Consider the following 14,892-nt stretch of genomic DNA (forward strand, 5'->3'; position numbering starts at 1 on the left):
TATGTGCAGAGTGGAGCGTGACTCATAGCAAGCACGGAGCTGGGACACAGCTATCGCGAGAACTCGCAGCTGTGCTCTGCTCTATCCTCAGGGGGAATGATTAATGATTACTGGTTATTGTGGCAACGGAGGATGACCTGTCATGGGCTCTCCCAGCAATCTGAGGTTAGGCACTTCCGGGTTACACACATGACTGCAATGGCGTGCGCCAGCTATGTATTCTATGGGCTGTGAAGTTCACCATGGGAATCCAGCTCTGAGGTAAGAAACACACCTGTTCCACTTTATCTTTTTAATGATTATTATGTGATTGGTGAAGGGGCGTATAAGAGCATAGGTTGTGTTAACGTGTAACTAGCTTGACAAAGACTCATGCTTTAGAGTCGAAACGTCGCCATCTTGTGTGTTGAGGAGGCATTACTATCTGTGTATTCTCATGAATGCATAAAATACAACCGCACCAAACCTGCTGCCTGACGTCTTTCTTATTATATGTAGTCCTTACCTATCAGACTGTGAAGGTTAGACAATGGAGTCCTCTGCCTGTAAGCTCTATCATGTAGATGGCTTTGATTCCAGACAATATCTGGAGATATACTTTTCAGATAAACCTGAAATGGTCTTTGCAGAGGAGACCTTGAAATTCCCCATTGAAAATCTTACAAAAGCGTTCACAGCTGGTATGTATCTTTCTATGTTTAACTATTATTATATATTTTTCCTAGTCCGTTTATTTACTTTACTTTTTCATACTTTTATTATGGAGCTATATTCATCCCTACAACACAACTGTATCTTATTATCAATATCACTCTGTGCCTAAAGTAACATACAGTAGGGTTAGGAGCAGAGCTCGTCTACCTCTTGGAAGAGAGAGTTGTCAGCAAGAGAGATTAATGAATTTGTTGAACCTAATCGTTTTGGCTGTAAGAGATTTTCAACAAATGTCTGGATAATTAAAATCTCCCATGATCACTGGAGGCCTATTTAGATGTAACGAATCTTAGGGAATGTGACAGACATCACAGAGTCCGGGGGCAGGTACCTCAGGATACGCAGAGAGGCCAAGTAAAAAAAGTACATCACCCAGCTCCCTTTACCTGTAAAGGGAATCCGTGACCACAATTATGCTGCGGGACGATGACCAATACTCGTTCCCCGCTTACACTCGCTCCCGTGCTATTGCACGGAAGCTAGTATCACAGGCTCTCTGACAGAAAGGCCAACAGGTTGACAGAGAGGCTGTAGGATATTTCACTCCTCGCACTCCTTCGCCCCTCTCCATTGACTTAACATAGCGGACATTCAATACTGAGCGGCTGCTATATACACTAAATGATGATCATCCATAATTTATGCAGCAAAAAGGATGGACGATGAGCTGAATGATCATCGTTCAGTGTAAATAGCAGCCATTCACTACTGAATGGCCACTATGTTAAGTCAATGGAGAGGAACAGGGGTGCCCGAGGAAAGAAATATCCCGCTACCCTGCTGTGAGCCAGCGACAGTGAGCAGCATGAGAGCGAGTATGCCAGACATTCATCCCGTCTAAATGGGCCTTAGTCCTACTTTTTTGAGAACGTGGCCATCTGATGTAGAAACAGCTCATCCATATCTTCTGCTTGTCCAGGAGCCCTAAAGAAAATGTTTACAATGGCACTTTCTGTTGTTCCTGCCATGTATTCCTACCCAAACACCATCTACAGAACGGCTTTTCTCTGAAGCTAAGATCTGTGTGGAGATATAGGCTTTCATAACATAAAATGCAACACCTCCTCCATTCTTATTAGGTCTGTGTCTTATAAATAAGTAGTATCCTTAAAGCCTTGGAATAATCATGTGTATCATGCCACCAAGTTTCCGTGATGTCAATGACATTATATTTCTCTTCTCTTGTGTTAGAAGCTTTAATTCTTGTTTGTTTCCCATGCTCTGTGCATTTGTATAAAAACATGTTAGTTTGTGATCGGGGTCTCTTGCTCCTCTGCTTTCCTTTTGAATTTTTACCATTTATTTTTCCTTTCCACTTTTAATAGCAAGGTACACAGTTGTATTCATTAGCTGTATATTGTTTCCTGGCCTTTCATTTCCCTTCTCATATTGTTATAGTTTAAAGCTCTCCTGATGAGAGCAGCAAGGTGCCTGATAAACATATGCTTTCCTGCCATTGTAAGGTTCCCATTGTCTCTAGCAAGGATTCCATCGAATAGGTAATTCCCTCCATGGTCTGAAAATCCCAACCTTTGCTGATGGTACAGTTGACTATTCATGTTTTGTTTGGTAGAAATTAAAGGAAAGCATATTTACGTAATGTTAATGAATATACATAAAAAAACACAAAAAGCATCACTTGTGCTATTTAGTGTATAGTAAAGTGGGTGAATGAAATAAGTTAAGGCATAAGGGGAGACCACAGTGACTCTGTAGTCCCACATATACGTGGAGCTAGCTATATATGAGGGTTTAACATATGACTATAGATGCTTCAATATTTGCCATTTATTCTTACAGGTCTCATTAGAGGAGAGATCTTGATTGACCTCAGCGTTGGTCCCATGATTCATCATTTGTACGCGGCCTGTGAGTTTTTCAAACACATTATAGTGCTGAAGGCCACTGACCGATGCATCCTGGAGCTGAAAAGATGGCTGGACACACGGACAGGAGCATTTCATTGGGGCCATGCCACACAGCTTCATGTAGACACAGAGGGAAAGAGGTGAAATAATGGATCAACTATTAGGAGAAAACCCGCTGTCATTGTCATCATTGCTGCAGTACAAATGTGCTCCTATATCTCTTTTAATGCACCCATGAGGCTATTTGACTTGGCAGCAGCTACCTGACATTTGTTGCTGCAGTTAAGTTTACTGTTAATTAAAGTCTCCACGTCCTTTGTCATGTCAGTTTTGCCCAGTGGTTTCCCATTTAGTCTGCGCTGGTGGCCTTTTTTCCTGCCCATATGTATAACCTTACACTTAGCAGTGTTAAACCCCATTTGCCACTTTTCTGCCCAAACTCCCAATTCATCCAGATCCATTTGCAATTGTACACTGTCCTCTCTTCTGTTAATTACTTCACATAGTTTTGTTTCATCTGCAAATATTGCTGTTTTACTGTGCAGCCCTTCTACCAGGGCATTAATAAATATACTGGACAGAATAGGCCCAATACATTTGTAATGCTAGTCTATAGTTAGAAATATAAGCCTGACACTTTGTACTCCGGTCTTGGTTGACTTCAAGTCTTTCTACCCACACTGGGAGCCAACAATCTACAGATTACTGATATATAGTGGTAACTGCTGAGCTGTAATGCCCATAGTGATGTCAGTGGGATAATTACTTTCCTCATTTTTCCCATTTCTTTCAGAGAGCAGTTACAGGACAAAGAAGAAAAAATGAGATCAGCAGTTCAACATGTTATGAAATGTGACTTCGAGAAAGAAAATATAATAGAACCGCTGGACCTCCCACCAGCCGACTGTATTATCAGCGCTTGGCTTCTAGATGTTATCAGCAAAGACCATGATGATTTCAGGAGATGTCTTGGGAAGTTCTTAAGGCTGCTGAATCCTGGGGGACATATCATATTAATTGGGACTTTAAATGCAACATATTTCACAGTTGGCAAGGACAAGATCCATATTCTCAGATATGATGAGGATTTTGCCAGGAAAGCTCTAGTTGGAGAAGGCTTTGTTATTGATTGCTGTAAGGTTATGGAGTCAAAGGTTGTGAGTGACCTTTGTGACACTAAGGGCAACATATTCATTGTTGCTCACAAGGAGAAGTAGAAACCTAAATTTAAGTCTGCCAGTTAGTAGTCGATATGGAAATCTTTCAACTAGAATTTAATAATCAAACCGGGGCTTCCTGTATGATCGAACTCACCTGCAGAATTCATAGACAATTCTATTAATGTGCCTATAGGTGTCTGCAATAGTTTAATTTAAACTTATAGTTTCATCATTGCAGCATGATGCCCGTATAGTAAGAGTCCAATGTATTCATGAAATGTAAGCTCCCCCACCCTCCAGCAACTGATTGACAGCCTTCTCCCTTTTACTGCGCATAGGGAGAAAGCTATCAATCTGCAGTGGGAGAAGCCTGCATATCATGAATACACTTCTATACTGTTTTATAGTGGTGGTAGCATGCTGCTATAATTAAGCTATAGGATATTCACAAATTACAGACATACTGCCGGAATCAGCGTGTGTGACTATTGATGCTGCTCTATGACAGAGCAGCATAATTGTGGTCACGGATTCCCTTTGCAGGTAAAGGGAGCTGGGGGGTGATGTACTTTTTTTACTTGGCCTCTTTGTGCATTCTGAGGTACCTGCCACCGGAGTCTGTGATGCGGATGAAAATCTCTGTCACCTGCCCTAACAGCCCCGTAAGTTAGTTTGTGGTGCTTTAGGCAGGTAAAAGGTACCCTTTAAACAATTGGTTAGTTTGATGTTATTAAAACTTTGTGTTTGGAAACTTTTTTTGGACTGAGAATAGCCCTGAGATCTCATATGATCATCTGCATTACATCAATATGGTAATAAAGGTAAATATTTAGCTTTGAACTGTGTATTTTCCTTGAGGAGATCAGGATGTCTTGCCTACTTCTTACTACATGATTCTGAATCTTGATGTATGAGCCATAAAATCCTCATATGTCTGAAACTCAAGAAATGAAAATGCATATAAAAAAATTTATGACCCCATTCATCGTGAACCTTTGCTCATCCTCAGGGCTCAATCACTTATTATATTTTATATAAAATCATAACTTTTCCAACAAAGAGGTGTATAAAGACTCTGCTCTGCTATATGGTTGTAGGCCTCTGTCTTCATATAACAGCATACAAAAGGTTGCTTTGTTGAATTTGCTATGAAAATCATGGTATGCTACACTTAACATGTACTGTATGCAGAGAAGCATATCTCCTAACATCTGGTACCCCAAGGAACCTGTGAGGGGCTAATTCAGGTTTATGCCTTTAAATTGATAAGTGTATTTCACAGAATACTTATGTGTTTATAATTTGCGTCTTCTTCTGCTAAAGGTTTAAGCTTATACGTGTAAGGGCCGACGCTTTAATAATAGACTACAGCGACTCCATTTTGTATCTCTTTGCTTCTTTGCTTTAATACATGTATCTGTATTAATTTCAACTTTTACCTAGAAAGATGTTAGATCCCAATTATAATGACCCTGAACATGTTCCCATATGTCTTATCAGCTTTCTCTCTCCCATGTCTTCTTTCCTTGAGAAAGCTCACTCCCTTCTAGTAAGAAGCGTCCAAGAACATTTTGTTTTGATACAGTTGTCACCGGACATTGATGTATTGTTCATGTAGGAGACGTCTTTGAAAGATGTGTATTGTTAATTAAAATCTGCAGATGTTATGTAGCCTTGGGCATGCCTGGGGCATGCGCAGTAATCAAATCAATACGTCAGCAAACCTTTCCTATATCTTCTGTAACTCTGAATAAACACTTACTTCACTCATGGCAATCCCATCTTGCATGTGGCTGTCCATTTGTGTCATCTGAGTACTCACCTCTAAAGACCAATTCGGAAGCAGACAGCATCAGCTCAACGGTCGGTTTATGACCCCCCACATTACTTGGTGACCAACGAGGGCCAGAATTTAACTCCTTACCTGCAGCCGATATCTGACAACCCTGCCTGCCGACCAGCTGGACCAGAGGCCACGGGACCCCAGATCTACAAAACAGCGGTGTAAGGTAAGCCCTTGACTTACCGCCCTAGATCTGAGTTCCCCTGTCTTCAAAGTCACGTGTCGACAGAACGGTTTGTTGCTGCATGTTTATAGGATGCTTCTGCCTGTTATTTACGGTGTTCTTGGTAACCGTGCTAGACGGAAGAACCCACATGTGTATATTGCCATGCTGTCTGCTGCAAGCATTGAACTGATAGCTTTTTGTTGTACTTTAACTGCCGCACTCATTTTCCTAGCTGTAATTTGTTATAAGATTACAAAAGCCGCGTATAGAGGCGAGCCGTGGTCTCCTCTCTCCATAAAAAGGTCTACTAATAAGTGAACATACGTGTCCTGCCAGCCGCGTACCTGGCAGAAGGGACTGTCCTGATCTACCCGAAGGACTGAGGTAGAAACAGAGGACATCAAGTCCATAGTGAACATTCGTGTCCTGCCAGCCGCGTACCTGGCAGAAGGGACTAAAAGGTCATTGCGACCGCCAGATTTACCCAGAGGACGTTTTGTACATCCTCACTACTCTGTGATTGTGGTAAATCAAAAACGGCAAGTCCAATTATTAGTATGGGGTCCGGACAGTCTAAGACTTTCTTGATCCCTATTGAGATAATTAGGGAGAGAGAGGGGGAGGACATTTATTGGCAAGCCCGTAAAGTCTACAAGCTGATAGGGCTTAAAAGAGCAGGAACTTTTAACTATGAGTTCTGGCGGCAGTACGGAACAAAACACATGAAAGCTATCAAAGACGTCGGTCTAGATAAAGGAATAAAGGCCATAATCAAATATAGTAGAAAGGTAAACGTAGAACGGTGGGATTGTGAGCCGAGGAATGAGGGCATACTTGTGCATCCACCCCCGGTGCCTGATCCAGCCAGAATGCACCCGATCTTACCAACCGCAAACAGCTCTGGAATTCTTCCTGAGTATCAGAGTTGTACCGCTGTAAATCCGCCACAAGAGCCCCAAAGAGAAAAACCTTATTGGGATTGTCCCAGGTGCGGACAACAAAACCCTTTACAAAAACAAACAGCTTTAACTATGTGTAAACGGGAAAAGAATGAAACCGTTGAATGCTATTTTGGCAGAATAGAAACAAAGGCTAGAGACATGGGTCTCACCCTCTGTGCAGATGAAGTGTACTACCCAATGATGTGTGAAGCGTTCATGCAAGGCATTGGCCCATCATTGGCAGATAAAATAAAAGCATGTACCCCCGACTGGCGACAAGCCAAGCCCAGAGACTTGTATAAAAAGGCAGTAGGGTTTGCTATGGATGAGGAGCGCCCCGCAGTGGCGGTTAAATACTATAGCAACCAGGAGGGGAAGGTTCAGCTCCGGGACAGACTCCATAGAGGAACACGCAAGTGTTATAATTACGGCAAGGTAGGCCACCTGGCCAGGGATTGCTTTCATAAGCCCCGGCGATCCCGCCCCAGTATCCCTACCGTGGAAACAGAGGATAGAGGCACTCAGACTTTTGAGCCTGCTTCCATATGAAGTGAGGAAGTGCCCTTCCTTATAGACACTGGGGCTACAAATCCTGTCTCAAAAATTCATGTAAAATAGTAGAAACGTTCAAGGCAAGGAGTATGCCTATATGGAAACAGCTAGAGAAATAACAAAGGACAGACAAAGCAAGTTAGCCGTGAGGAGAGGATCTAGCAAGTTGTTGAGAAAAGCAAGTTAGAATTTTGGGAATCTGAGACCAACAAGTCTTAAAAAGATTCAGAGATAAGCCAAAGTTGGGTAACGTATGTTAGATAAATGGAGTAAGGCACGTGTAGATACGGTAATTATCAGAAAAAGGGTATTTTTTTATAGTTTGTGTTCCTTTGGGACATAAAGCAAGTTCATGCAGAATCTGTGGATAATTATGTGTCAAATAACCAATATTGTCTGTATGTCTTCATGTTATGTAATCTATACATTTAGTCTTCTTTGTACTTTCTTTTATGTGTTTAACTATTCCTCTGCCGTCTGGGTTTGATAGTCTGTGCAGAGAAATATTAGTTTTCTCTTGTTGCTGCTAATGATTGGTGTGGTTTGGAGTCTGGATATTCTGGCTGTTTTCCAAAAATCTTAGTTATTGTTCTGTTCCAGAGAGAGAGATAAAATTCAAAGTCATAGAAGAAAGACAGACGTTGAATGTATTGTGTGAATTGTATGGTTTTGAAAATGGAAGAATATAAGAGAGATAGAGGGTTAATGTGTGCTTCTTGTGAAAAGCCGCAGCTGCAAGTCGCCCCCCCTTGTCTCCGAAAGGGGGGTATAGTGAGATTTACAGAGAAGGAATGTGTGCTTCTCAAGGCCAAAGATTAGAGCGGAGAACACTGGACAAGTAGCCCTGCTTGCTTGAACAGAACAGAACCCGTAATGAATCCAGTGAATCTTACTGTTTTTGTTGTTCTTTGTGTAAATGTCAGTTCTGTAACTGGTCGGACGTGTGCATAATTGCTAAATGTGTGTTCCTTTCATGGGAAAATATTAGTTTTACAAAGTGGTTGTTGTGGAATCTGGTATACTTCTCTAGTATTACAGACAGTTAAAGTTTGACTGATTCCAGGGAGGGGTGGGAGTGATTGAATGCATTTGTTTGCAAGATGAGGACAGTTGCATCATACGCGTTACGTCCTGTGTGAACTCTTACTAATATTTGGATGAGACTTGACTGCATGAACAGATGAGAGTTAATGTGTGATGTAGGCACTGTGTGCTGATAATTTGGAAGCCTGCCAACAAGTCACAATTATACTGTTTCTGAGAATGCTCTATAGAAGAAACGTGTGGACGGCCATACCTGTACTTACACCTGCTGCCAAACTCCGCACCTTTCTGGGCCTTGTTTTCATACTGCCACCCATGGGTCCACTTTGTTTTTGCTCTTATACAACTACTCTATAATTGCCTTTTAATCATTCTTTCCTCTCTCACCACTGATCATTTATTCTTTTCTGTACTGAATTTTCTGGCCAGGTGACAGTATTGACACAAAAGCACAGGGGACAACCACGGCCACCTGGATGCTACTAAGCTGTATCCAGTGGCTCGAGGAGCTCCCTCATGTGTTTGTGCGGTGGCAGCAGTACAGGCAATGGTTAACAAATCTTCGGAGTTGGTATTGAACCAACCCCCCCCCCTAGTGGTCCTCACCCCCCCCCATGACACCCGGAGCATATACACGCAAGTGCAACCCAAGCACTTATTTCTGGCCCATCAAATCCAGCTACAATGTGCTCTTGTCATTCTTCTCACTGTTGCTACTACCTTGAACTCGGTTACCCTTCCAATTAAGTACCCTAGTTCAAAAGGGGGGGGGGGGGGGAGAGAAGATATAGGTGATCTAGGTATTGCAGGTCAGCTATTTTTAAATTTTTTTCTTTTCCTTCTTACAACAAGGTTATGATCTATTTGAAATAGAATACCAGCCTGATTGTCTAGCGGTAATCGGTGCAAGGGGTTTCAGAAGTGCCAATTCAGCTGGCAGAAACTGAACCGCTTGAGGTAATGTTTAAAGGGTCACGATACCTCACGCGCTTCCTTGTGCTGGAAGGTCCTGAAAGCATATTGGGAACTGACGTGATGGGACCCTTGGGAGGTTGTATCAAACTTCACCCGTCCGGTGAGGCTCGTATACACCCCGGGTCTGAAAGTCACCCGACCTTATGTCGGATGGCAGCAGACCAAGCGACACCTCCCCGTCCTCACTCTTACGTACGCAGAGGAACAAGATCTTAGCCCCCTTGGTCCGTCAGTACCCCCTGGCACATGTCCAGGAAGATGCAATTGCAGACACTATCTCTTCTTTATGTTAACTGAAAGCCCTTGTTAATAATGCATATTCTGAGTTGTTTTTGTAGATGGTACCAGGGGTGATTGACGACTCCACACTGGATATGCAGTGGTCACGCAACAAGATGTCGTAAAAGCAGAATGCCTCCGCATGTCCCAGGACAGGAAGCGGAGTTACAGGCCCTCACTGAGGCGTGTGGAGTGGTAGAAGGTAAGACGGCAAACATTTACACTGACTCCCGGTATGCATTTGGCATAGCTCATGACTACGGCCTAACATGGAAGGCCAGACAGCTTGTTACCTCAGCAGGACATCCAATTAAGAATGGTGCAGCGGTGACAAAGTGGAAAGCTCACACCAATTTCTACAGCAGAGAAACAAGAGGCAACGCCATCACAGACCACACAGCAAAGGCAGCGGCCCTTAAGCCATGGAAGAAAAGAAGAAAAGAAGAATTTAACAATAACTTTGGACTTTGATATGAACTTGGACTTTGATACAAACTTTGGACTTTGATATGCTAAAGACTTTACAGTTACAAGCCAGCAAGGAAGAAAAAGACAAATGGACTAAATATGGGAGCAGCAGAAATGGGACAGTGAATGGCGAACAGTCAACAGAACTTGCCCACCACGGTCCCTGTGCCCCATGATGGCCCAGCGAATGCACGGAAAGACACACCTACCGGGGGTCCAGAAGTCCGCCTTGAGGTCGTGTCCTCTGGCCTGCTCCGTCGCCTCCGGTGCCGTCCGGCATGGCGTGCCCACAAGGGTCTTTCTGACTTTATTCCTGATGATGTTGCCTCCTGTGGCTAGAAACGCGCTGACGCCGAAATCTGCAATCTGCACGGAGCCGTCTTCACCCAGGAGGATGTTCCCAGCCTTAACATCCCTGAGGATCTGGCCGTTCTTATGCAGGTACTCCAGGCCTTCTAGCACCTCCTTCAGCATGGTGGCGATGCTTGCCTCATCCAGCACCCCGTTCAAAGCAGCAATGATGTCGACCCTTGAACAAGCACGGGTGGCTCCTGGGTTTTCTGTAGCTGCTGCATCATCACTTGTCCAATTTTGCATGATCTTTGCCGTAAGCAACAGGGCAGAAGTAAATTTGCCACATAACACTTGCCTAGACCACTCTACCCATTTCAGGGATTGCAAATTGACTACACTCAGCTCCCACTTGTTGGGAAGTATGAATATGTGCTTGTTGTTGTTGATGTCTTTCCAGGTCGGAGACCTACCCTGTTACCAAAGTAAATAAGCAGGTAATCGCACAGGAGCTGATGAATGAGGTAACCTGCAGAGATGGGGCAATCGGAAGTGATTGACTCAAACAAAGGTACACACTTCACACCTGCAGAGTTTAGGCAAAGTTAAAAGACTAAATGGTACGCTTAAGTTAAAAGAAGTGTTGTTTGGCTCTATGCCAAGATTGGGGCTGTATCATCCACAGGTCCTACAGCAGGGCTATGACATAGTAGCCGGATATGTAAAGCACCTGTGTGACCAACTAATGGTAACCCAGAATCTAGTCTTTTTCTCCCATTCCAGGCCCAGACAACCTAGAGGGATCTCATTCCCTACTACCTGGAAACTGGGTGGTCGTAAAGAGGCGTGTCCGGAAACCCTAGAGCCCGGACTCGAGGGGCCCTATCGAGTCCTGCTAATCGCACCTACTTTGGTAAAGGTTGAAGGAATTGTTTGTTTTGGGACTAATGGACTTTTCACGCCCTACCTTTGCCCCCCCCCCCCCATGAGAAGGAAAAATGAAGGACATTTTGTTTATTGATGGACTTTTTGGACTCCTCACTCCATGCTTCGCCCTTGTGAGAGGGTGCAAAGGGACAATGCCCAGAACCACCTTGTTAGACACCACCAAGTACTGTTGGACTTGTACACACACCTGGTGCCACTGGTTTTCCTTTCTTGGCTGTTCCTGTTCCGTCAAAAGAACTGTTTGCATGGACAAATGAAAACTCAGAAACCAGAGATAGCTGGTGGGGTAACACATTTAGTTCTTTGAACCCTGCCAATTGGTTTTCTGGTCTAGGAGGTTGGTTTATGGGGATTCTACAAAGTATATTACAAGTTGTGATGATTTTATTATGCATTTATAGAGCAATTAAGGTTATAATTTCATGTATTTCTAAATGTACTGAAAAGCTTTCTCTTCGCCGATATGAATCACGTGTTTATGGACTAGGAGTCATACTTGTCTTGACTCCATGTCCAAAATGGGGGAATATGAGGGGTTAATTCAGGTTTATGCCTTTAAATTGATAAGTGTATTTCACAGAATACTTATGTGTTTATAATTTGCGTCTTCTTCTGCTAAAGGTTTAAGCTTATACGTGTAAGGGCCGACGCTTTAATAATAGACTACAGCGACTCCATTTTGTATCTCTTTGCTTCTTTGCTTTAATACATGTATCTGTATTAATTTCAACTTTTACCTAGAAAGATGTTAGATCCCAATTATAATGACCCTGAACATGTTCCCATATGTCTTATCAGCTTTCTCTCTCCCATGTCTTCTTTCCTTGAGAAAGCTCACTCCCTTCTAGTAAGAAGCGTCCAAGAACATTTTGTTTTGATACAGTTGTCACCGGACATTGATGTATTGTTCATGTAGGAGACGTCTTTGAAAGATGTGTATTGTTAATTAAAATCTGCAGATGTTATGTAGCCTTGGGCATGCCTGGGGCATGCGCAGTAATCAAATCAATACGTCAGCAAACCTTTCCTATATCTTCTGTAACTCTGAATAAACACTTACTTCACTCATGGCAATCCCATTTTGCATGTGGCTGTCCATTTGTGTCATCTGAGTACTCACCTCTAAAGACCAATTCGGAAGCAGACAGCATCAGCTCAACGGTCGGTTTATGACCCCCCACAAGCCCATATGGCAGCACATTGAGGCTGTAGAGCTCCGTACTATGAAGCCATATGGCCTCTGTGCAATGCTGTATAAGCTCCATGCACAAGGGTCTGCTGGGTACATGAGCCCATAATCCTGTTTGGTATTGGCTTTGGAAAAAAAGGACATAGTGCTGAGTCTGAATTCTCTCTGACTGAAACCGAGTATAACTCACCTTCCAGATGCTTTGACTACAGTAGGGGTGGCTTCCGGGAATGAATGACAGATGTGGCAGATGTAGCAGCAGGGAATTCTTTTAACTAGCGGGCATGAAGGAAACATCTGCCGCGTGCGGCAAATGTGTTCTTCATCCCCGCGGGGGTCACGGCAGCGGCGGAGAGGTAAGTATATATATATATATTTTTACACTAAAATCTTTCTTTTTCAGGAAAGTGCGTATATGTAAAGCCCTTCCCTGAAAAAGAATGCAGGGGTGCTGGCAGAGCATTGTTTTCAATGGAGCTGCCAGCAGCAGCCGCTACTTTATATAAAACAATGCACGGACTTACTTTCACGCGTGTTTTTGCACGTACATGGGTGCGCACCTATGTACACGCAAAAACACGCTCGTGTGAAGCCACCCTAAGTCCTTTGTCTCTTTGGGTATGCGCAACACACTCACTGAAATACAGAGAAACATTGCTGATAACTTCCATAGACACATGAGGGACACTACCCAGTGATTCTCTGTGTCTCTAACCTACAAAAAGAAGACAAAATATCAGACGAAACTAACAATTAGTTAGTTGGATATTATTAAAACTTGTTTGGAGACTTTGTTTGGACTGATAATAGCCCTGGGATATCATGTCATCATCGGGGACATCATGGGGTATTGTATGACTTATGGCTATTTGTATTACATCAATATGGTGATAAAGGTAAATATTTAGCTTTGAACTGTGTATTTGCCTTGAGGAGATCAGTATGTCTTGCCTACATCATAACTGCTCCAACAAAGAGGTGTATAAAGACTCTGCTCTGCTGTATGGTTGTAGGCCTCTGTCTTCATATACCAGCATACAAAAAGTTGTTTTGTTGAATTTGCTATGAAAATCATGGTATGCTACACTTAACATGTACCGTATGCAGAGAAGCATATCTCCTAACATCTAGTACCCCAGGGAGCCCATATGACAGCACATTGAGGCTGTAGAGCTCCATACTATGAAGCCATATGGCCCCTGTGCAATGCTGTATAAGCTCCATTCACAAGGGTCTGCTGGGTACATGAGCCCATAATCCTGTTTGGTATTGGTTTTGGAAAAGAAGGACATAGTGCTGAGTCTGCATTCTCTCTGACTGAAACCAAGTATAACTCACCTTCCAGATGCTCGGCCTACAATAATCCATTGTCTCTTTGGTTATGCCCAACACACTCACTGAAATACAGAGAAACATTGCTGATAACTTCCATAGAGATGAATGAGGGACACTACCCAGTAACATTTTTATGTCTCCATGCTACAAAAAGAAAACAAAATATCAGAGGAAACAAAATAGGTATTAAACCAGGAAACACTAAGTAATTCAGTTGTTAACGGTCAGTCTGACCCTTTTCTCAGAAAGGGACACTGTTTATACAGCCCTTCTCCATAGTAAGAGTGTGACCGCCAGCTAAGCTGAGGAAGGGGTGCTATGCTGCAAAACACGTGATTTTTGCTGTGTAATAAGTAAAAGAGAAGCTGGACGTTATTCAGTCGCCTTAAGTTGTGGGAATAAGAAGTTTGTGCCATTATTTATTTGGTATCTATTTTCCCATTTACTATGAATACGCCCTTCCCTAGTTGCTGTGGCACACCCTCTGGATTGGCAGCACTTCCATGATATCCATTCTCTACACAATGTTAAACCATTTAGGCTCTACGTATGCAACTCAGTAGCAGCTCCACCAACTTTTTCTCTATACTTTGCCTACTGTTTGGGTGTCATGACAGCTGATGACCTTTTAAAAAGCCATTATGGCTGCCAAGCATTCCTGCCTTTTAGGGTTTGTCTGTGCCACATCTTATTAGAATCAATGCACATACCAGTAGCCAACACAAGGTGTATTTCCAGCTATAACTGAGGAAGGGGTGTTGTCCCGAAGTGCATCTTTCAATGCTTGTTTAAAATACAACGGAGTAGCTGAGCTTAGTTTCTGAATTGTACTGGCCTTTATATTTCGGTCAGCTATGCCTATAGCCATCACATTTTTTTCTTCACTAGTCCATTAGAATAGTCTCACTTGTCAGTGCGACTATTATTGGGTTGGCTGCAAGACTCCATCGGGGGCCGGCACCCTGCTTCCTGCACTTCCATTGCATCGGCGCTCAGCAGTCGGGACTCCTTGTTCTGCAGACCTTGCTGTCGCCGGAACACCGAGGTGCATTATATCCTGCCTGGCGGCACAGACTGGTGTGAGTCTCCTGTTCGGGATTCTGGGCCCTTGAGAAAGGC

General features: G+C 43.2%; 1 protein-coding gene across 1 annotated transcript; it reads left to right on the plus strand.

Moving 5' to 3' along the window:
- The first annotated feature begins 477 nt into the window (after positions 1-477).
- LOC136633458 (nicotinamide N-methyltransferase-like) lies at positions 478-12,328 on the plus strand. Its single transcript, XM_066609211.1, has 3 exons — positions 478-680; positions 2,515-2,722; positions 3,376-12,328. The coding sequence occupies exons 1-3, from the start codon at positions 530-532 to the stop codon at positions 3,797-3,799; spliced, it is 783 nt and encodes a 260-aa protein (XP_066465308.1). The 5' UTR covers positions 478-529; the 3' UTR covers positions 3,800-12,328.
- Positions 12,329-14,892: the final 2,564 nt, after the last annotated feature.

The sequence above is a fragment of the Eleutherodactylus coqui genome, chromosome 6 (assembly GCF_035609145.1).
Source record: "Eleutherodactylus coqui strain aEleCoq1 chromosome 6, aEleCoq1.hap1, whole genome shotgun sequence".
In the NCBI taxonomy this organism is placed as follows: Eukaryota; Metazoa; Chordata; class Amphibia; order Anura; family Eleutherodactylidae; genus Eleutherodactylus; species Eleutherodactylus coqui.